The 24,357-nt window shown below is 39.6% G+C and overlaps 1 protein-coding gene across 14 annotated transcripts in view; it reads right to left on the bottom strand.

Annotated features, from left to right (window-relative positions):
- Positions 1-908: 908 nt before the first annotated feature.
- Positions 909-24,357, bottom strand: part of Proc-R (Proctolin receptor) — a 107,354-nt gene continuing 83,905 nt past the window's right edge. For 8 of the 14 annotated variants that reach the window (XM_067781106.1, XM_067781107.1, XM_067781110.1 and 5 more), the window contains 7 exons: positions 22,685-23,117; positions 15,555-15,727; positions 14,994-15,110; positions 10,885-11,655; positions 4,129-4,445; positions 3,847-4,065; positions 909-1,863 (listed from right to left, as the gene is read on the bottom strand). In XM_067781106.1, the coding sequence (XP_067637207.1) occupies positions 1,465-1,863; positions 3,847-4,065; positions 4,129-4,445; positions 10,885-11,655; positions 14,994-15,110; positions 15,555-15,727; positions 22,685-22,800 (2,112 nt within the window). In that variant the 5' untranslated portion in view covers positions 22,801-23,117 and the 3' untranslated portion in view covers positions 909-1,464. The remainder of the gene's footprint in view (positions 1,864-3,846; positions 4,066-4,128; positions 4,446-10,884; positions 11,656-14,993; positions 15,111-15,554; positions 15,728-22,684; positions 23,118-24,357) is intronic. The other 6 variants (XM_067781113.1, XM_067781114.1, XM_067781115.1 and 3 more) reach the window with 2 other exon arrangements.

Below are 24,357 nucleotides of genomic sequence, written 5' to 3'. Positions count from 1 at the left end.
GGCTTGTTACCAGAACGTAACGAAGTTATATCTATTATATATTCGGAGAGTGTTTTTAATGTTACAACAACAACAACAACTTCGCTCAGGCGGGACCATACATCTATACTGTATTCCCAGCGATAAAGAGATAGAGGGTAACGAAAAGGCCGATGAGTTAGCAAAGGAGGGCGCTCAACTCGATGAATCGACGGTATACGTTCCAATCGTCCTAGGAGAAATCAAAGGGGAACAGAAGTTGCATATGATCCAGTAATATGTGGACATAAGCGCGAGGCTGCAAAATTTCTAAAAGCGTGTGCAAATCCTGTGATATCAAACTTGCAAAGTTGCTCAAATTTCTAAAAAAGAGAAAAGACGTAAAACTCATGATTGTCATACTAACTGAACACCGCCGTCTGGCGTCACATACATATAAAGCTTCGTCAGTAACAGCAGATGTAGTAACTGAGGGCTGCGGGAAGAAACGTTTGAGGACATGTCGTATACGTGTCATACGCTCGCGAGGTTAATACTCCAGCTACTAGCAGCGGAAAAATGGTCAGATCTCCCGGCTGCTGTTAAGCTAGGTCTTAGAAATCTACAAACACTTGCTTAAAGGACAAATTTGTTTTATAACCTAAGTCCTGGTGTTTAATTGGGGTTGCCCATTTGGTCATCAAACAAATTCTGGTAGCACTCTGGATATATGCCGCCTATGTAAGGCCTTTATGGACCGGCCAGTTCAACCTCACTTAACTGTAGTTTCGTAGGGTTTTGAGTGGCTCGGCGAAGTCCTTCTCTCAGGGAGCTGGTAGTGCTGTTCAGCGTCATTTGCAAAGCTTAAAGAATTTAAAGACATTTAAAGCGTTTACTCATATTTAACAGCGCTGATTTGCATTTCCCATCTCTGATAAAAGTAGGCTAGATTCATAGCATTTGCTTTATTTATATTTTACAATCAACAGTTTTGTTTGTTCATATTTTTCGCTAGCTTACTTAAGCTATGCATAGGATTAAATGTATATGTATGACTAATATACTAACACATAAATAATATAATTAAATTATTTTGCTGATTCGATTGCTTGTACAAATAAATTTTAATTTAATACTCAGCCAGCATAAAACAAACATACCTTCCAGGCATTTCGACGACTGTTATATACTTACATACATATATCTAGTCAATTAGGCACTTAGCAGTAAATCACTTAGCAAAACTAAAAACAATTCACTTAAATTAAAAATTACAAATATTTACTAATAAATTCTAACTAAATTTAATTTATCAAAGATTTTAATATTCAACTTAAATTGTGCAGTGTCTGAGAACACTCGTACATATAATGCCAGAACAACAATAACACGAATGAATGCATAGTATACAACTAATCCAAATGTACAGCTAATTGACTCTTGCGCTAAACGCTGCATAATTCACCACACGCTCTCTCTTTCTCTCTCTCTCTCTGTCGCTCATGCTCACTTCACCACCATCGCCGTTGACGCTGTTGGACGATAACGTCGGCTACCATTCATTGCTTGCGTTGTATGCGTACTCGTATAGAGACTCGCACTGGCGCTCGTATTACGCGCATGTCCACGATATTTATAGCCGGTTATAAGCTCGCGTACTGTCTTGCGGTACTTGTCTGAGAGTACGCAATAGAGGAAAAAATTCGCTGCTGCATTAATGGCAGCAAGAAAATTGAATATGTTACCGATGATCGCTTGCACATTGTTATCGATATCGACATTTTCAGAAACGATTAAATAAATTGCCCATGGTAATTGGCAAACGATGAAGAGCAAGACGACTGCAATGAGTGTGACGGTGATGCGATTCTCCTGTGAAACGGATGAGCTGTGAAATTTGCGTGACTGTGAAAAGGAGAGAAAGAAGTAAAATAAGATAAAAAGGTAGCGAGAGATAATAATTAAATATTATGAAGAGACAAAAGTTCAAAAAGACTGTAGAGACTTTGCGAAAAATATTGGCCCAGGTTCCAGTTGTTTGTTATTTTTGAGTTTCTCAGAACGAGTTAAGTTCGTATATCTACTAATAATGGCTACAATCTCCTTGAAGTCATACTCTACGAACTGGCGCAGATTATCTAGAAAAGTAACTCACAGGAAGCGCTGTATCGCGCCACTTAGTGCCAGGCAGTTGCAGTTTGGTTGAACCACTGCTTCTTCCTCTTCATCCTCCTTGCAACTTCTGCAGCATCGACGATAAGGCGCTCCTAGCATTTTTGCATAACTACCTACATATAAGGCAGTGACTAGTTTGTTCTTCTATCAGTGTAGAGATTTTATCCCAACTTAGAGATCTTTTAAGATCCCACTCTGGTCAAGTTTTCTTAGATGTCCGATAACCCGATGTTAGTATCCATATTTCGTCGGCATGACAGTAGATTTCCTCCTTAAGCTTGCATGTGGCAAGGAGCTTATCTAAGCGTTCTTTGTTGGGAAGAATCTGCCTGGTCATACACTGCCTAGCAAGCTCGTCTGCAATGCAGTTTCCACCGCTGTTCCTGTGCCCGGGGACTTATGTGAGATATACACGAGTCTGTTGGGTTATTTCTTAAAGAGATCGGTGTCAATTAAGTTTTAGTTCAGAACTGATCTATTAAAGCCAAGGAGATTTGATAGCCGCCTGGCTGTCGCTGAAAATAAATATTTCGTTACCGATATTGTGTCCCTCTATCCCTACTGCGGCTTCCATAATGGCTGATACTTCTGCCTGGAATATATTGCAGTCATCGGGCAGTATGTAGGAGAGCTGGATGTCTAGGTCCCTTGAAAAGACTCCTCCTCTCACTCTGCCGTTTGGTTTATAGCCGCCAATGTATATGGAAATGCTGTCGTCAACTGTAAGGCTTCTGTGATTACAACAAAATTGCTTTCCGCAACTGTTATGGTCACACAGCGATCCTTGCTGGGAGGAAGAAGCCGTTAACTTAGGGTCGCCGGTGTATATAGAAATGCTGCCGTCACCAGCGAACCTCTATCATCTATGCTGGGAATATTTATAGTTTTACTGTTCCAATTGAATAACTCTCTTTAACGCAGGGCTGACGTTGGCGCTGCTAGGTAACCAGCAAAATCTAAGAGTAGGATGTCAGGAATACGCTGAAGAGCTTCGCAAGTCTAAAACTAGATCTGTGTACTTTACCCCAAAAGTTAAGGTTTGACGCCTTGCTCTAGGCTGACCACCGTACAACTATCCCATACAGCAGTATGGGTCGAATAGTTGCGGTTTTAATCCATCTGCATATATTGTGGAACTTAAACTTATATAATGCCAAGTACGCTTTCTTTTAGGTTTTTATCAAGAACTAAGCCTAGAAATTTGGGCTTATCTGCAGGTTTAGGCGTACAATATGTAGTTCTGGTGAGTTCACCGGTGGTATTTTATAGCGTTTGTTCGGCTTTTTATGAATCGACAGTGAGTACGCATCCGGAGGCACGTAGGGACCCTGATCGCAATGCTACCTGAATCAGGTCTTAAAAAGGTTTGAGGGAACTTGCCTCTGTAAGCACTAACTAGGTCATCAGCGTATGCTACACCCTTCCCGAATGCCCACCTTGTATCTTTCACTAACAAGTTTTCGGTTTGGTTCCATATAAACGGGGAGAGAACTCCACCCTCTGGCGTGCCCCTTGGGACATAGCGTGTTATGTGAACATTCTCTAGTGAATGAAGTACTTTCCTTCGGCAATCAAGTTTTTTTTTACTCTGGCCTAAAACCATTTAAGGTCCAATTCAAACTTTTACTCATGAACTGTATACAAATAATAACAGGTTCCGTAATAGCTGCCGAATTATTAGTGTTTTAAACCCCTAAAAAACTTCAAACTCACCCCTTTCCCACTCATACGCGACCTCCGTATGCTATTCGCATTTGTCATTTCACCACGTAAATTCTTTGAGCGACGCACCAACATAATCAAAAAACAATTAAACGTAGCCAGCACGCATAACGGTATCAAAACGAAAACAAAGAGCGTAAAAAAATACCAGAGGCGCGTGTAGAGCGCATTCTCACCCAAACTTGACAAGCTGTTTTGATAGTAAGTAACCTAGAAATTATTTGAAAGTTAATTAGCACACTGAAAAAATAAAAGCTATTAAAGTTTACTCACCTCTTCACAATAGTCCGTTATATTGAAAAATAGAGACTCATTTTCTTGCGTTGTTTCTTTTACTTGGGACTGTGTTTTCCACTCTTCTGCTCTTATGTTTGCATCAGCTAGCAACTGTTCATGCTCTATCTCTTTCTTATTGTTCTCGTTATCGGATTGTTGTTCTTCTTGTACATCGTTGCTTTGAAGTGGTATTGCAGTGCTCACCAAAAATTCGGTATCAAGCAAAAGATCCGAATTGCCATCGAAAGCAAAATAATTTGCAATCATTCTTGGTATTTGCTTAGCGGCTGGTGCTAGTAGGGATCTTTTGAGGCCTAAGGATAGTAAGTGAAAAATAAATTTTGGATTGAATGATAACAAGACTGGCAGAATACCGCCTCTCTACCCTATAAATACTTTTCAAGTCGTGTTATGGATATTTGCTTTCGGTCGCTATCAAAATATTAAATACTAAACGTATGAATTGCACCGATCTCATTTTTTTACAAAAAAGTTGTTGAGGTGGGCATTGTCGAAGTTTGAGGTATTACAGATCAAATACAAAGTAAAATAAGCCCTATTTCCTTTATAAAGGAATACACTTTGTGGCTTCATTTGCGCCAGCAGCACAGAAACACCGTGACGAATGGCTGTAACTAATAGAGATGATGGGAAGTCGAGTTGCAATAGATCCCCGATGAAGGTATGATAACAAGCGGTTAGTGGTGAATTCGTTGGATAGTGCCAAAGTTGCCGTAAGACTCGCTTAACGGATGGCTGATGTTAGAGTTGCAGGTGAAATGTGTAATAGGTGAATCGGTTGCCGGAAACCCAAATAGAATCCGTGACTGAAGAATCAGTGAGTCGGTAAATTGGTTAACGAATGCCGGAGGTCAAAACGCGCGGTGAAACATGTGAGCGTTGATTCAATTTCTGAATACCCAAAATCACTAATATAGTCAGAAAACGATGAATCGGCGACTGATTAATGGTAGATGGTTAGTTAAACAGCGCATTCAAGGCTCATCATCCGATACCAAACAACCGATGGATTGACGACCAATTAATCGCAGTTTAACAACCGGTGGATCAATCACAGCGAGTGTAGGTTTTACGTGAGTGCCTGTCTTCGAAGACCTAACCTCACGCATGTACCAAGTACACAAGTCAAAGCGGGTCTGACCAGCCCCCAAGGCTCGCTTACCTTGGTACCAATCGATAATGTGAGTGGACAAATCATCACCTTGGTGGGGTTGGAGGCCTATCTAACACCTCTTCCATTCTATGGGTCATGGCACCCGGTTGCAATGCAACTCCACATTCGAGCTGACCAACTCTTACCGCATTCGGATATCAACCACAGCCACCACGATGCTCCCAAAGGGGCCACCCGCAAACGAACAGAAACGGAGCAAGCTCCGCGGGCTATCTGTTCCCCGTGGTACCACTTTAAAGTCTTGGTCTGACTTTCGCAGCCGAAGTCACTTCCGGTTGAGTATCCACCTACTCCGGACCGGCCGCCTAAGGGTGAGGTGGGGTTAGAACCCCCCACATCCACGAACACACACACAAATTAACCACCACGGTCACCACCACGTCTCCTCCGTCTAAACACCTCAAAAGCATACCTATTGAGCAAATCAATAGTCCGACTAGTGGAGAGCGCTCCACTAACATCAACCCTACCTTCATCAACATTAACCCCACAACTACCCAAATCCCTTATGTCCGAGTACTCCGGGCACTCACACAACACATGCACCCAATCCTCCTATGCAGCCCCACATACACACCCCTCCGTTTCGCTCAAGCTCCTCTTATGCAAGAATGCATTAAGAGGACCATGACCAGTAAGCAGAAAACCCAGGCTCAGACTAAATCTGAAGTCTGGATTTTCCGCCACAAATGAAACGTCCCGGATGTACCCGTACGTTACCCTGCCGTTGGGACTATTGTCCCAGCGCTCCTGCCACTTCCCTCTAACCACCCCTTCTAATCGACGCCTATTTTCCAACCATCTACTCTCCACATTATCGTCGGCGGCCCATTCATCCTCCAACAGCGGCAAACTTGCCCTCCTTCTCAGCCTGAAGGAAACAGCGAGCTGTATAACCACCAGGTCGAGAGGGGGTGCACCAAGAAGCACCTGCATCGCATCCGTGGAAACGGTACGACACAAGGGCAAGCATGGGAGCATCATGCACCTCTGTATGCTCAGCACGCGCCTCTGACCATGAGCAGTCATGACCGTTCGGTACCATATGGCGGCACCAAAAGTAGCGCATGCTACGAATAGGCCACGATATATTGTGCGAACGGCACGGCGACTCAGGCCCCAGTCACTCCGAATGATTCGTCGTAACTGCCCCGAAACATTCTGCATCCTATCCCTGACAGCATCCAAGTGTGGCAGGAAGTTCATTCGCTCACCCATTGTCAGCCCCAGGTATTTGACTTTCGTCGCGTATCTGATGCTAACCCCGCCGATGCGGACAACTGGTGGACGATTCTGTGACAATCTGCCCTTGAGCAGCATCATCACAATTTTGTCCACCGAAATCTCTACGCCAACATGGGCGCCCCAGCCAGCCACTACTTGACATAGTGACTCGCTGGTACGCTCAATACTGGCGCGAGAATCCCCCTCTACTAATAAGAGGAGGTCATCCGCATAGGCGCTGAATTTGCAAAGATGCTCGAGTTGCCTTAACAAGGAGTCCATCATCATGTTCCATATATATGGACCACAGGTGGATCCCTGCGGACAACCACGAGCCACCTCCCTTTCCACACTCACGCAGGCACCAACGATAGTAGCTCGTCTGTCCGAGAAATAGCTCTGCCACAAAGCAATTTCCGGGCAGCCGAGCCCCACTAACCGCTCGATAACCCTGTCCCAGCGCAGGAAGTCAAACGCCCCCTTGAAGTCAATAAATATGCCAAGGGAATATTTATTGGAGCTTCTCTCTACATAGTCTTGGACATGCATCCAGGCGTCTTCAATGCTGCGTCCTTTCCTGAACCCAAACTGTCTATCCGACTGGTTACCCCCAACTAGCTCCTGAAGCCGCTCAACTACCCCCCCCCCCCCCGACCGCACAGGTTTCACTTGGTGCACGCGTACACCAAGTGTCGGCCCAACCTCCTTATTAATCTTCTCCACTACCTCTTTTGCAGAAACCCTGGGTTTGCCGCCCTTGACGACCGCCGACCAGGTGTGGAGCGGCTTTGGGACAGCAGGCGCAGGTACGATGGCAGCCGGGACCGTCGTGCTCGGAGGCGGCATCGGCAAACGATCTGCGGCGGTAGATCCACCGCTGCGTGGGGATGCACCCCCCAGCATGACGCCCCGTAGTGACATCGCCTCAATTTGTTCGCGGAGTCGGGCATTCTCGGCTATAGCCGTCATTAGGAGGGCCTCATACTCTGAGGAAACCTCCGTCAGCCTCTCAGCAGACTTGAGGTCTGCACCGCTGCCTCCAAAGACTACCTCACTAAAGCTAGCGGTGATCCTCTTTTGGGCAACAACCCAGGAGCCGTCCACTCCAGAGGTAGCTCTCGAAGCACTAGCGCTCCCGCCAGCTGCAGGGGATCCCCCACTCGCAGCCTTACCTCCAGCGGACTGACCGCCGGAAAGCTCGGCGCCAGCGGGTGGTCCACAGCTGTCAACAGCGCCAGCGCCCTTCTCCCCCGAATTCTCCACAGATTTCTTTCCACTTACCTCCCCCCCTAAAGACTTCGCCGGCTCGTTTGCGTCATTGCCCGCACATTTACTACCATCGATTGCGTCCTCAACGTCAGCAACAGTCTCTGGCACGCCATCGGCTGCTTTACCGTCGGTTGAGGCGCCAGCGACAGTAGTCACCACGGACTCAGCAACGAGACCGGCACCCCCCGCTACCTTGGGTTGGTCCAAACTATATGGACCTGCCCCGGATAGCCCGGATTCCGGCAGACTGCATATATCCGCGTCGTCGTCGGATTTCGGGAGAATACTCTCCTCATCCTCCGACTTCGCGGACCTACTCAGCCCGCCCTTACCTCCTTGCTCCTCGATTTTTGAGGTGGTCGCCTTCCTTGACGCCACCGGTATCCCCGACTTACCCGCTTTTTTGTTCGATTTACGACCAGTTTGTACGGCGGTAGCTTTCCCGGTGTTCGCCTTTAGAAATTGCCGCGAACTTACACCTTTGTCATCTCTCGAGGTCGACCCATCAGCGGCCGTCGAAGAACGGCCCCCGACGGAACGCGGCCCGGGCGCTTTTTCGCGACACCCTTCATTACCTGAAAGCACCTGTCCACAGAGGCAAACCCGGTTACACTTATACGACACGGCTGTGGAAGTATATACCTAGAAAAAACCGATTCCCACTGGGCGAATGCAGGCCGCCCTAGGTTAGAGGGCTATAACCACTCAAAACCAGTGGTCAGCAGCAGTAGCAGCCCAACCCGTCAGCTATAGCAAAAGCGCGGTGACGTAGCTCGTACACTGTTTGTCAGCAAAGTGCTGACGTGGTCACTACCACCGCCCCGACGGACGGAACACTGTTCCCCGTATCGGGGACGAGTCGACCAGCACGAAGCTACGCCGAGCTGAACGGGCAGACTATAAACGCTACAGCTGATACTGCCACTAATTCGAGTATGGGTTTATGCCCCCTTACGCAGGCAGTCCACAATTGCTCACTGAGCAAGTAGTCCAACACTGGTTCCAAGCGGAACAGAGTATAGTCACACACAAGTTTTCACCTGGGTACTCACTCACAGCCGATTGAATGCGCGCACACACACAAGTATACCTCCACGTGCAAGCACTTTGAGGTTAGGGCGAAAATTGGTAGCAACCAAAACACGCGTACAAAAATTAGGGCTCCGCCGGAGATTGACCTTCGACTGACCGCTAACTTGGGGCTCCAAATGTCCAACACTTTCACTATTTACACAAACAAAGGTTTTTTCCGCCCCTTTGTTTATGCAACAGAAAACACTCTTAAAGCACACACTGAATTTCTTAACACAACTGTCCGCGACTTCAAAACACGTCCGTACACAACGAAATCCACACAGGTGGATGTCAAGACTCAGAGCAAATAGCGGGAACCTGGACGCAGGGACAACATTAGGCTTTTAAAAAATGAGAAATATGGAACGCCATCCTGAAGGTATGCGAAAGTGGTACCGGTGGGCGATGGTGTGAAAACTTGGGCTGTTTTTTAGTGTATGGACACACGGTTGCTGCGAAGGCAGCCCATCAGCCCATATATTGTGGCCACTTATTATGGCGAATGTTAGCGATGTCGATGCGTCACTGTGCCGTTAGTAAATAAATGCTATACAACAACAGTAAACCATATACACATATGCATAGAAAGCAACGAACAATATGTCATATACACAACCAGCAGCTTGAAGCGAAGAGAATATTTCACACGATAGACGTCAATAAAGCATATGGCCTTACATTACCTACAGATATACATATATATAAATAAATAACCAAGCATGATATACAACTGCTCAAGAAGGCATGTTCGTGAAACGTCTAGACCTTAAGAGAGAGCGCACGCTGAGGAACCTGGCATGAGTTCGATTTTAACACGCTATACGTGAAGAACGCGAGTATTGTGGAGTATTACTAAGTACCCAAGTAGTGTAAATAAAGATCATCTGGCCATACTGAATATTTGAGTTATTTATTCGAAAGTTCAGAATTTGGAACGTTAGCAAAAGGTGCATAATTATACCGCAAAATTCGTTACATTATTATATATACGTATATCCAGAGAAGGAAACGGCCGAACCATACATTTTTATTGGGTTGCCAGTCAAAAATAGATAGAAGGTAACGAAAAGTCCAATGAGTTGGCAAAGGAGACTGCAAGCACTCGATGAATCGACGGTAGACGTACAAATCCGTTTGGAAAAAATCAAAAAAGGCAGTAGTTGCATATGATCCATCAAGCTGGCAAGTTGTGGACAAAAATGCAGGGCTGAAAAATTTCAAAGATTATATGCAAATCCCACAACGTTAGTCACATAAAGTCGTTCATATGTCTAAAGAGAGAATACTTCAGTTTCACGATGGGCATACTAACTGGGAACTGCCTTCTAGCGTATCATGCGTATAAGCTCTAGGAAGAAATGGTTTACCACTTTCAGCTGTCGTGTCCTGCGCACGCAATTCAATGCTGCAGCTACTAGGGGCGGCAATTAAGCTAGTTTCTGGAAAACTTCTAGTTTTTTCCAAGAGTACGGAATTATTCTATAGCACAAGTCCTGCTACCTAATAAAGGTTTTTCCGTTTGGTTGTCAAACAAATTCTGATAAAACGTAGGACACATGCAGTCTATGTGCGGCCTTCTTTGACCGGCCAGTTCAGCCTTAACTAACATAAATGTGTCCACAATCAGTAAAGAACCCGTACAACCTTTATTTTCTCTACTCTTTCTTTGTCTACTTCCTTCTCTTCAACGTCGTGCATATCAATAACAAACACATTTCATTTCCTTTAATATACCTGCACGCACTCATTTTACAACACAATCGCTTTCGGTCATTCAAGCGTAAAAATTCGCTTTAAGCTCTTGCTGACACCATTACAAAATCAACTTCCAACACGAAGCGCGCTACTTTACTTTCGTGTCAATATTTCACATATGTGCACACGCGCACACAAACACTCTAGCGCATACATGCACACATTGCGCATCCACTATCAAAAAAAAACCCTTATGTAACCTCATACGTGCCCATGCAAATGGCCATATTACTCACCTTTAGCATGCGTGACCTTTAGTATGTTTGATGATGCTGCTTCGCCCAAAATGGACCATTCACGTATCTTCGTACTAACGCTTGTTAGCTGCAAAGGTAATGGAAGCGTTTTATGATATGTTGTAGGTGCAGTCAACTGTGCTGTAGTGGTGGTGTTGGAAGTGTAGTCTGATGTTTGGTTTGGTAAATCTACTGCATGTTTCAATCGACGCATCGATATTACGTCCAGTGTTAGTAGCTGCCGTGATGCGGTGTTGCTGGCTTCTGCATTGCTCGCTGCTCCTTTATTATTCCACTCCTTCTCGTTGCAGCCACTTCGTCTACTGCTGCTACTACTAGCTTTGCTACTGCTATCACAATTTCCTTTATTGTTCGTTTCCCGTGCTGCGCCCGTTTCCCGTCTCTGCCAATGGCGTTCAGTGCGCTCAACCGCGTCAACTACTTGACCACCGCTGCCTTCGAAATCGTTGTGTGGCGTAGGCGTCATTGGAATTCTGTTAATCGAAAGTGGCATATAATCTTGTAACGGTAAATATTGTTCGTTGTCTTGTTGCTGCTCATGTTGTTGTTCGCTTTGTTGTTGTTCTTCTTCTTTACGTTGACGCACATTTTCATTGTAATTCAGTTGTAACAATGACAGTCGCTCCGTCGCATTTGCTTGTTGGGTTAAATTACATGCACTGCCATGGATATCAATTGATTTCTTAGTGATACGATATTGATGTTCGAAAGCTGTCGAAATTGTGGAGAAGAGGCAGAAGAGTGTAACTCCTTTTTTATGTTTGTTTCGTTTTTTCGCAGTTGTAATTTTTTTATTGTTGTTTTGTAGCCGTGAGGCATGACAATCAGTTTGATTGAAGACCAGCGAACATGAAGTGCATGAGTTGGAGTAGAAGAACACATCAAAGGGTGAATATAAAATGTGTTTATAAAGAGCACAAAAAACAAGAACAACAACAACTCTGGTCAAGGTAAAATCCGCGCAATGTAGCAATAAGGTGTACCTCTTGTTACAAATTTCCACTTAACATATGAGTGCATATATTATTCAGCTTGCAAATCGTATGATGCAAATACAAAAATTTGTTTAAATTTAAATTCTTTGCTACTTTAAATTTAATACACCTTGACTACATTGTATTGTAGTTGTTGGTGTTGTTCCTTTGCTATCCGCAATTTCACAGCTGATGTGCATACATGAAATGCATGAGAGCGCATTTCCGTGCAAATAAACTTGGGTATGTCAACAAAAAATTATGTTGCTGGTGATGGACACAAATTATCGGAGCTTAATTCGTTCATAATATAGGTGCATAACTATATGATTCTTCACTTATTTGTGTTCTGATTTGTACACGTAACATTTTAGTCAAATTGTCATTGAAAATGTGAATATATCTAGTGATGGATAAGATTTATCGGAACTTTATTTAACTTTAATCTAGATATTAGCAAAATATATAAAAAATTTAAATTTTACTTAGTTTTTCAAAAAACATATTAAAAGCTCAGTGATGGGTGACAGTTATCGGAGCTTCATTAATCGATTATTCAAGTACATAACTATTTCTTCACAAATGCAAGATCTGATTTGTACTTGCAGCATTTTTCTCAGTATTTCAAAGAAAAAGCGAATATGTCTAGTGATGGATAACAGTTATCGGAATTTTATTTATCGAAAATTTTGATTCATAAGTACTTCACCAAAAGTATATATTTTGATTTATAAATTAAATTTTAAGTTAGTGTTTCAAAACAAAAGTGTATACTTAGTGATGGGTGACAGTTATCGGAGCTCAATTTATGGATTATTCAAGCGCATAACTATTTCTTCACAAATGCGAGATATGATTTGTACTTGCAACATTTTCCTCAGTATGTCAGAGAAAAAGCGAATATGTCTAGTGATGGGTAACAGTTATCGGAATTCTATTTATGGAGAATTTAGATTCATAACTACTTTACCAAAAGTATATATTTTGATTGGAAATTAAACTTTCATTTACTTTTCCAAAAAAAAACTTGTATATTTGGTGATGGGCGGCAGTTATCGGAGGTTCATTAATCGATCATTTAAGTACATAACTACTTCTTCACAAATGCGGTCTCTGATTTGTACATGCAACATTCTTATCAGTCTTTCAAAGAAAAAGTGCATATATCTAGTGATGGATAACAGTTATCGGAACTCAATTTATCGTGAATTTAGATTCATAACTACTTTACCGAAAGTATATATTTTGATTTGAAAATTTAACTTTTAGTTAGTTTTCCAAAAAAAAAAACTTGTAAATCTAGTGATGATTGACAGTTATCGGAATTAAGTTACCGATCCTTTAGAGACATAGCTACTTATTACCAAATATATTTGCTGATTTTTACGCATGATTTTTTAATTAGTTTTTCAAAAAAAACGTATATATATCTAGTGATGTATGATAGTTATCGGAAATCTATTTAACGAAAATTTAGATACTTGACTACTTTATGAGGAAAATTCATATATTTCAATTTTCAAATATAACACTAGTTTCAAATTTCACTTATCAGCTATCGGAACTAAATTTATCGAAAACCGGGCACATAACTATTTTTAAAAATCTTGTATTAGGATTTTTAATATTTCCTGTTTATGTATAAATTTAACTTTTTATTAAGTTTTTCGAAATAAGCGTGTGAATCTAGTGATGTGCTATAGTTATCGGTACTTGATTTATCGATTTTTTGGTTTTTTTTTTTAAGATTATATGTTTTAATTAGTAAAAGTAACTTTTAAGTCAGCTTTCAGTTTTGAAACAATAAATTAAAGTTCGTAGTTTGAACTAAAGTTATCGGTTTATTTTTCGATAATTTAGGCGCGCAACTACTTTTATATATTTTTGGTTTTTTAGCTGTTATAGGAATTTAATTTTCCGATATTTTGGTTGCACAACTAGTTTTATGTGCGTGGTTTTGTTCTGTATGTCTTTAAATTGTAAATGAATAACGTATTTTTAAACAATTTCTTGAAAAAGAAAGTGTATACATCAATGAGGAATAGCAGTTATCGAAACTTGATTTATCGATATCTTAAAAAAGTAACTACTTGGTTTTTTTGCTGTGTGCTTTGCTTAATAAATGTAACTTTCTAAACAAATTGCAAGCAGTTTATATATGTTCTGATGGCTGAAAGTTATCGAAACTTTAGTTTCTTTCTATGTTTTCTTTTTTTACATATGCTTGACTTGTATATAAATGAAGCTTACGATTTTCAGTAAAAGTTCATATATCTGATGTTTAATAAAAAAAAAAATCCCATCATGGCTGGCCAAATTTATTTTGAAAACAAACCAGTATCGACATTTTGCCATTTTCAGTGTCACTTTTCGCTCTGTATGTAGTGATCGATGACATCAATGACTTGGTTTACCGAGAGTTAAAAAATTGTTTTTTTTTTTAATATCGGCCTCTAAGTGGGTTATCGGCTATTTCTACTGTCTTCTCCAAACAAAACAACTCAGAAAATTTTTGAAAATTATCCCATCTAACGATTTGGTTGAACAGCGTCTTCAACAGAGATAGAATTGCATAAGATGGAGCACTTTTTGGTCCAACTAAAAAAAACGCTATTTTTGGTAACAAAAATATCCGTAAAAGAGCGCTTTTCGTTAGTGCTTTGCGATAACTTTCAGAATTTATCTTATTAAAAACTGTATGAATTATTTTTCTAAAAATATCATTTTATATCTTTCTAACACATAATTTTAATTATTATTTTAAACTATGCACTTTAGATATTCTATCAGCTTAATTTATCGGTTAATATTGCCAAAATGTTAAAGTACTCGTTAAATTCATGTTATCGGTGACTATGTAAGTAAAGCTCGCTTGATTGCAATCGATATCTATACTTTTTAAAAATTCAAATAAAGAGCAACATTTTTTTGTAACTCGCCAAAGTTTCCAATGAGTGGGAGTTATCGATTACAAGATTTGACAATCACTCGATGAATCGTCTTCCATCACTATCACACTCACATCTCTCACACGCACTAAAATTGCGCACAAAGTCGCGGCGCACTCATGTGTAATCTTACCCTTGACGCTCATATTCTCACTCACACACTCACCTGTAATGACTTTCTTTGCCAACGATTCCGTGCAGAATGTCTGTCGTTTAAGCGGGTAACGTATCGCTATAAATCGTTCGATCGTAAAACACACTGCAATGTAAATGGAAATATATGCTGCGCAAATGACAACAACAACCATTGCAAACAACAATGTCAATATGCGTGTAGTGGTATTTCCATCAGCAAATTAGAGGTGATGTGTGAAGTGATGATATTGAAGCACCAAAAAGAAGAAGCAAAAGAAAAAATCATATTAAAATATTAAGGCACAGAAGGGTACTTGCGTGAACGCAGTGAAAGGGATAAAAGCGCCGATGGGAGAAAAAGTAAAAAAAAAACACAACTTCAACAGATGAGTAGCGCAAATTAGTTTTCGTCGCCTCGAACTATTTGAGCGTCATTCTGTTGCCGTGTAGTTGGGCGCTTTTTGATTGGCTTAGTACGCTTTATGAGGCCTTTCTTTTTTTAGTCTGGCCTTTTTTAGCTTAAATTTTGTGAAGTTCTCACAAAACAAACTCAAAAAAGTTGTATGCGTACAAATTTTGCACAAATACTCACCACATGCATCACATAGCCACACCACATAGCCATAGCATTTCCAAAAGATCTCCACATGTCGCTGCACATAATCATAGTGTTTTAGCGAGAGCAGCAAAGCCATTGTGAGATAAATAATGTCGGTGATTGCGAGGGCGGTGAGATAAATATTTGTTGTGCAACGCATGCGTTTTCTGCAAAAAAAAAAAAATTAAACAAGCACGAAAGCATTTAGTTAGAGTTCTTCGAATAAATCTATTAATCATGTGTTCGATGGGAGTGCGACGAAATCCCCCAAATAAAAAATACCCAAACACAAAATTGCCAAAGAAAAAAAAATACGCAATCACATAATCCCCAAATTCAAAATCCCAGTGCTATGATAAAGATCATGACCGTGTAAAAAATAGCAATATCTCTTTCCTCTTTTATTCATATTTATGTATGTATAACTATATATTCACTTTTTGGCAATGCATATTTTTACTTATCCATATATAGGACTGCTAGTCGCTCTAATTCGAACAAGCTAACAGAAGTGTGTACTACGTAGAAGGACATCACCGTGGCGGTAGCCACTGTTATACCACACACCCGGACTTGGCATGGCGTAGCCCAGGGTTATTTTTTATAAGCGCGGCCGAAGGCTCCCTATGCATTAGCCTTTTTTGGTCGCGGCGATTTTAAACTTAATTTGAATTTATTTCACACATAAAATGGGGATTTTGTGTTGGGGATTATGAGTTTGGGGATTTTGATTTTGGGGATTTTGATTTGGGGATTTTGTTTTTTGTATTTGTATTGTATTGTATTGTATTTTATTAAACATTTTCCAGATGCATACTTATTAACCTAAGATTACAATATTACATTAAATAATTTCAAATTACTATGCAGCATAGGAAAAGTATATGGCATTTTTTATATTAAAGTTTAACATAGTTCTAAATGCCAGTCCTAGCTTTGGTATATTGTTTTGTGTGGGGTGTACAAAAATAAAAATTTCATAAAGAGTTTAAGTTATACATTAAATTAAATCATCAAAGATATGAAAGAGAATCAATACTAAATATTTGCAGCTTCCTAAGGTATGTACGGTTTATAGGGTCATCCTCAGCATCGTTTCTAATTCAAAGTGATTATAACCAAAAAGATACAGCTTAACTTCTTTTTTAAATAAGTTGACATTTCTTATTACCTGTACAGTGGGAGGAAGGGAGTTGAAAAATTTGCACGACGTGTATGTGTAAAAACTTCTAAAGTGCGACGTCCTAGTATGCGGAATTTGTACCATCGGAAGTAGATTTCTTCGTAAGTTGTAGACTTCCGAAGGAAAGCTTTCCAGGTAGCCACACCGTATAAAGAATGTTTTTAAAACTTTGTAAAGATAGAGATGTCGACACGGAAATATATCTAGTTTCCTAAAATATAGCATAGAGTGAGACCTATAGTTTGCACTACAGATTCGCCTTATAACCCCCTTTTGAATTGTTACCACTGCTGACATCTTATTAGCCGAAGCGCCGCCCCAGCATGTGATACCATATTGCAGTTTAGATTGAAATATTCCGTAGTAAACTGTTTTTAAAGTGGATATTGAACATAACTTTTTCAGACGATAAAAGTGACGAGTGGTATATAGAAAGTATTTTTTTAGAGCATTAATGTGCTCAGACCAACTCAAGCGGTTGTCTATTATAATTCCTAGGTACTTGAAATTCTCAACAACTTCAACCCTGAAGCAGCTCTCACTACAGTTTCTATTACAATCAAAAGATCTCATCGCGTCACTTTGAGTGCACGCTATATGGTGCATGTTAAAGCGAGAGCACACTGCGGAGTGAAATATGACATCATAACTTGGTTGTTCTTTGAGAACATGACTGAAATACATAAGTCTAGTTTTACTACTTACAATCAGTTTGTGTGAAGCGAACCAGGTTCGTAACAAATGTATATCATGGTTAATGTCACATATTAATTCAAAGTAATTCGGTGTACTGTACGCAATTGCAAGATCGTCTGCAAAGGCAGTGGCCTTGCCTCTCAATGGAAGCTTAAATATTGAATTAATATAGACCAAGAACAATATTGGACCAAGAACTGAGCCTTGGGGAACACCCAGATTAACAAGCTGTAAGCTACTGTAGCTACATTCTACTTTAACTTTTTGTGTTCTGCCCGATATATACGATTTAAGCCACTTATGCATAACACCGCGGAATCCTGCACTATATAGTTTATCCAATAGTACACCCCTATCGACCATATCAAAAGCTTTTGTTATGTCCACAAAGAGACCAGCACAACTTCTTTTTTCATCCAGAGCTTTGTAGACGTTGGTGCAAAAATCTAGCAAAGCGTCTTCTGTTGAAAGGTCAGAACGAAAGCCAAACTGCATGGAGCTAAAAAAGCTCGCTTTATTTAGAAAATTAACAATTCTGGTTTTAACAGCCTTTTCAAAAACTTTAGATATGGCCGAGAGTAGTGAAATAGGTCTGTAATTATTAACATCTTTTTTATCCCCTTTTTTCAAGATCGGAATTACAATCGCACATTTCAAACCATCGGGAAAAATACCCTGAGTAATGCTGGTGTTGAATAAGTATATCAGTATATCAACCACATTAAAATATATCTTTTTTAAAATTAAATTGGAAATACCATCCTCACCGCATGAACTAGAGTTTTTTAAGGTTTTTATAATGCTTATAATTTCGAAACCTGTGATAGGGTCAAAAAAGAAGCTATTTCGAGCATATTGGCCCGATGGTAAATGGGTCGCAAACCGACAATTGCAGTTAGTTAATACTGTGTTCCCAACCGTTGTAAAGTGCGTGTTAAGTTTATTAGCTACTTCCACAGCATCCGTAATCGACTGACTTCCAGCTTGTAATGCTATTCGCTCATTATCTTTTTCACCGTTTCGATTAAGAAGATTATTGACAACTTCCCATTCTTTCCTAATATTACCAAGTGCTGAATTAAACTTGTTTCGAAAGAAGTTTTCCCGCGTCAGTCGTATGGCCTTATTGGTGCTATTACTTATTTTGTTGTATCTAGTGCGGAGCCTTCTATTACTAGGATACTTAGCACATTTTTTTCTTAGTTGGTTTTTGAGCTTTATTTTCTGTAGGAGATCCCGAGTAATCCAAGGCTTAAGTCTCACATTTTTTTTACGATTATTTACAGTATACGAAGAGTTGAGAATGTGCGCGTTTAAGGTATCTAAAAATATGTAAAAAGCTACTGATATGTCATTTTCAGCGAGGACATTCGACCAACTTTCGAAACATAGCTTATGGTTCAGCATAGGGAAATTAACTTTGGTATATGATTTCTGAACGCGATTTGCTTTTGGTTTGTCGAAAACAATTCCAAATATTTGCAAACCCGTCATCGTGTGATCAGTTATTTGCAAGTCAATGTTAAAACTATTACAATATCTATATGGTACGGCATTAAAGCGGCAAAAAATATGATCAATACACGTACCCGAACTTAAGCGCGTCGGCTCATTAATATAGGAAGTATAACCATTTCCAGCCATCAAGGCCAAATAATCGTCAGTTGTATTACAGTGATGCAAAAGGTCTAAATTAAAATCACCCAGTATGAAAAAGTTTGTAGTTTCTTCACACAGCACGAAACTGGAGTATTCTTGAATAAATACAGAAATAGGAACAGATTGTAGTCTGTATACCCCTAGGAAAACAAATTGTTCGCCTTTTATATTAAGAGAAAGTTGTAGCATATCAGCACTATAAAGATTTTTACTTACTGAGGTACACTCATAAGTATCGCGCACAAAGGCTCCAACACCTCCCGCACTGTATCTATCATTCGCATTGGCATAAAAATTGAAATGAGGTATGCTGTAGTCACTTACTTCATAAGAATATATCCAAATTTCCGTTAAAAATATAATATCTGGTAGGCAACCTAATGCATCGATATGACTTAAAAATAAATCAAAATTCTGCCTAAGGCTACGTATATTCTGATGCACAACTTTTATATCGTTAGAACCTACTGAGGGCGCTTTATGAAAAAAATTTTTGCTAGCGATGATTGGGTTATCATCAATCAGAACGTCAACAAACATCGAAGAAAAATAAATGAAGAAAAAAAGAACAAAGTATAGCTACAGAGTAGCTAATCAACAATAAATTTGATGTCTTCAAAAGTTCTGATGTTGATAACCCTCTCATTTTCTGCTCTTTTTAATAGGAAGCTCGATTTCCCTAACCATAAATATTTGTAGTGTTTCTCTTTCTTTAATTTATATGCTGCCGTAAACAAAGCTCGATTAAAACCCGTGAGTGCATCATTAATATATATTTTGCTATTGCTAGTTCCATCAAACATTCGCGCTGTCAGCTTACGTGCTTTTGTTTTTCTCGCTGCCATAACTCTCTTCTTGGTATCAGTTGAGGAGAAATGCACGCGTATAACACTGCGGGTGAGCGAAGCGTCATTTTTTTGCTTTATGCTTCTTACTACGCATTTTTCAATCTCAGATGGTGTTACTGAGATTCCCAAAGTGTCCACGATTTTCTGCATACATTCTTCCGCATTTTTGCTGTGTTCTTGTGGAATGCCAGCAATTTCAATCACGTTGTTAAGGTCTCTCTGGTCTCTCCAGTTAAGCTTGCTCTCTAACGTAGTCACCTTTTCTTTTAATGCTTTGTTTTCATCAGCAAGCATACTCAGTGTGCTAAGCATTTCAGAGTTAACACTTCTGAGGGCAACTATCTCTTCATATAGCAGCTGAAGAGTTATTGGCTTTTTGCTGCTATTCGGTAATCCGCAAGGTTGTTGACTCGTAGATGCCTGAATTTGACTTTTTATTTGATTGTTACCTTTATTTTTCATGCTAATCGTATTGGCATGTGTGTTACACTGAGCTGCACGTTGTTTTTGTTCCTCTGCACCTGCTGTAGCCGAATTAGTGTACAGCGCAGTGGGAGTTGTGGAGGCGACAGGTGGATCAGAAACAGCTTGCATTGGTGCCAGGGACTGCGTCTGCATCGATTTGCGACGGAGGATGGAACATCCCTCACATCTATAGTTAAGATTATTGGCTTTCATATATTCCACATCAGTCTTGTCCATCTTGGCGCACAAACAATGAAATATGCACTTACAGTCTGCACAGGTGACTTTGGCAGGATCTGCGCGGTCAATTTTTTGCTTGCAAACTTGACAGTTCATAATTATTTATGTAAATTATTTAGTGTAAAAGAAAAAACTAAATCAGTTTAGTGAAACGAAATAATCAAATGCGCGCACCCCACACACACCGAAAAACACGTCCACTCGTGACGACGATTGAAAACAAAATCTGGGGATAACGTGGTAGACTCGTGTTCGATTTTTAATTTTTTAAATTTATTAACCGCATTAAACTATTCGAATAGTTGATTTATTTAGATTATCCGAATAATCGCAGCTCAGTAATTATTCGATTTTCAAAATCTACCATCGATTCTGTATGGAATGTGCTTAAAAAAATTACTTTTGCACAAGTGTTTTCTTTAACAAATAGACGACAACGTGCAGTTGTTCGAATAATCGCCGACGTACGGATATTCAAGTTCGACTAATCGAATTCTGAAAATCGATATAAGAGCATACAAATTAGCGATTAGTGATATATCACAAGCTCAAAATACTCTCTCTTACTCGTTCTACCTTTCCCTTACCATACTTCTGTACCGCTTTCTTGCTCTTCGTCTACTTACAACCTCTCCTCTACGTTTCCCTCTCCCTAATCTCTCTTTTCCTTGTTGTCCCTCTTTCAGGCCTTCTGCATCTCCTTCCCTTACCTCCTATCTCTCATTTCTCCCTTTTCTTCTTCCTTTTTCTGTCTCTCCCGCTGTCCCAACCACTGTCCCTCTGCCATTCCTGTACAATTCTCTTTCCATTAACCTCTCTGTCTCTGAGTTCACGTCCCACTCCCTTTACATTTTCTTACTTACTACTTACTTCGTCGCCTAGAGGTGTGTGTATGTCTGAGCTGCTGACCTAGTTGATATCTCTACCTCGTGTAGTGCACACATACAAAATCCGTATGATACAACTGACCTCGATAACGACATGATTGGTTTGATAACATGATGCAACTTCAAAGAGTATACCAAGTAGCTTAGTGTATACTTTTACGCTGGAACCTGAAGTTGCAGATATCTTTGACCGTTATCCCATCGGGTCTAGGACTAATAGTCTTGCGTTTGGCATGCCTGTCCTAGGAGGCAATTAAAATCCACAGATCCAGGTATTCAAGGGGTAAACACAATTTTATCCGAACAGCCAGATTAGTACGCGAACCTTCCGGGGTTGTGTTTTTGCTGCTACAAAAATCTCAACTCAACGGACGGATGAATTTTCTGACTGTAGAACCCGTCCTTTCCTGTCATGGCTTAAAAGAGGGTAAAACTGGTGGTTATGTCATGGTGGAAGCAGCAAGCGTTTGTCATTTGTACGGCGCAATCTATGCCGTCGCTTGTGCGCAAATCAACGTTGTATTAAACCACCTCACCTGGGCAAGTTTTGCGACGCATTACTTGCCGGCTTTCCCATCAAATGTCCAACAGCGTTTTTTGCTTTCCTTTACCTGGAAATTGTTAATGTTTCACGTCCGCCTTGCCCTGTCTATCACATATCCACCAAGCTTTTACATTTACCAGGACACCAATCAGCTGGGCATCAATATCCCCTTTCAAAGGGTCGCGACATTCCAGGTGTATGCCCTCAAGTAATAGGCCTTAGCATGTAATAATCCGAGGTATTGATCATTATTTCATTGGACGTAATCTTTATTTCGAGGCTTAGATTAATAGTTAGGTAAGTCGAGTATGCCGGAATCCCCACCCCTAAACTTTTTACCTTTCTTTTTCAACCGTATAAACGAGTTCTAAATAAAATTGAACATTTCTAAACAAAACTCAGCTAAGCCCCACTGTCAAACCTGAAAATTTGTTTAATATTTTACAAGCATTGTTTTTTATAAAATCCTGCAATTTTTATTGCTAACTTTACAACATTTTCTTTTTATATCAAATTCAATTTTCTAGTCCCTAAATTTACAAGCATACATAAAAATGTAACGATATTATAAAAAAATTTCAATTTCGCTCACTCATACTCACCTGGTTAACACATAAATGCTCACCGAATTGCCCAATAATCCTATCACAAATACGCATGGCACCAAAATGCGTTGCACCACATGACGCACTGCGGCCACATCCGCTGAGTTGAGCATTTTTATAATACAAAAACTTATTTTGTTGTGCCATAAAAGGTTATGTGCGTTTTAGCTGCTATTCGTTTTTCTGTTTTTTATTCGTAATGCTTTGATGCTGGTACGACTTTTCGTTGTACTTTGATTTAAGTGCTTAGTAATTTTCATAAATTATGCAAAATTTTCATAAACATAATTTGTGCAATTTTGCTTGTTTCCCTTTTCTATATTATATGCTTAGTTGCCAAATTGAGGCAAAGAGGACGCTTAATGTTGCGGCAACATGTTGCTACGGAATTCTGTGATTTATTTTGATTATTTTGTGGTTTATATTAAAGCTGTAAGGAGAATAAGAAGAAATATTAGTTTATCTTTTGTTCGATCTTAAAAGAAGCTGTTTGGTATGCAAATATATTTAATAAGATCATATGTAATAAATCGAGCTTTCGTCAGTAAAAGCGTACCTTAATAAAAGTATGAAAATATATTTATTTAGATTTTTTTCTTAAAAGTATCATAAATTAAGCTTTTTTCAATAAAAGCTTCTAAAAATTCCAGCCAAAGCAAAATGGTTTTTGGTAAATTTTACAAGGCAAATATTCACTTGGAGAGCTCCTATAAACCTTCAATCTTTTATGTATTTAAAACAAGTATTATAAAATAAAAGCTCGTGTCAAGACATAGAGGTTTTAGTGCTTGGACCTAAACTTATTTTACTTGCCGAAAAGCATAAATTGATTTAAAACTAGATTTTATAAAAAAGATTTCCCTAAAGCTTACGTCAAAGCAAATGAATTTTGACAGTTTTCTTAAGAATAACTAAATAAATATTTACATAAACAGCCTCTTTACTTCATTGAAACCATAATACGATGTTTTGATAATAAAAGCTCATTAAAAGCTTATTTCCAAACAAACGGGTTTTGTGAGATTCATAAGGGAAATTTTTATTTTAGATAGACATTTAATGCTTCCAAATAATCAACTAATCAATCAAAAATACTTGTAATGCAACAAAAGAGCATTAACAATATGTTTTCCCTGAAAATTAGGTTCCATATCAAGGTCCCCAAAATTCTTTCATAGAAGCATATGAATTTTCACAATTTTCTTAAAAATAAATAAAAGGGTATTCACTTAGAGTGCTTTTCACAGCTTCATATTAGCCGACACTTATTTTTTACTTGATTGAAAACATGAACTGATGCTTTTTAATAAAAGCTCCATGAAAGCTTTTTTCAAAACAAATGTGTTTAGTTCGATTTCTCCGTAGAAATATTTTTGAAAAGACTTTCAATGTTCCCGAAAAATCCTTTTTGCTCTCTAAAAACTCTTTTACCAGATTTTATAATTGAATTCCTGAAAAGCTCCCATCAAAGCAAATGTATTTCTGCAGATTTTTTAGGATGAACGCATTCAATATAATATTTACTTATGTAGTTTTCTATATTCCTCTCAACTATTAAAAATCATTAAATTTATCTAAATTTAGGCCGAGCTTCCACCACACCAAATCATTTTATTTGTTTAAAACCGAAAAAGTTCCTTAAAGCTTTTATTAAAGTGTGTGGAAAGATT

Source organism: Eurosta solidaginis, chromosome 4 (assembly GCF_040869045.1).
Source record: "Eurosta solidaginis isolate ZX-2024a chromosome 4, ASM4086904v1, whole genome shotgun sequence".
Lineage (NCBI taxonomy): Eukaryota > Metazoa > Arthropoda > Insecta > Diptera > Tephritidae > Eurosta > Eurosta solidaginis.
Note: the sequence above shows the minus strand (reverse complement) of the source record. Positions and strands in the feature narration are given on the sequence as shown.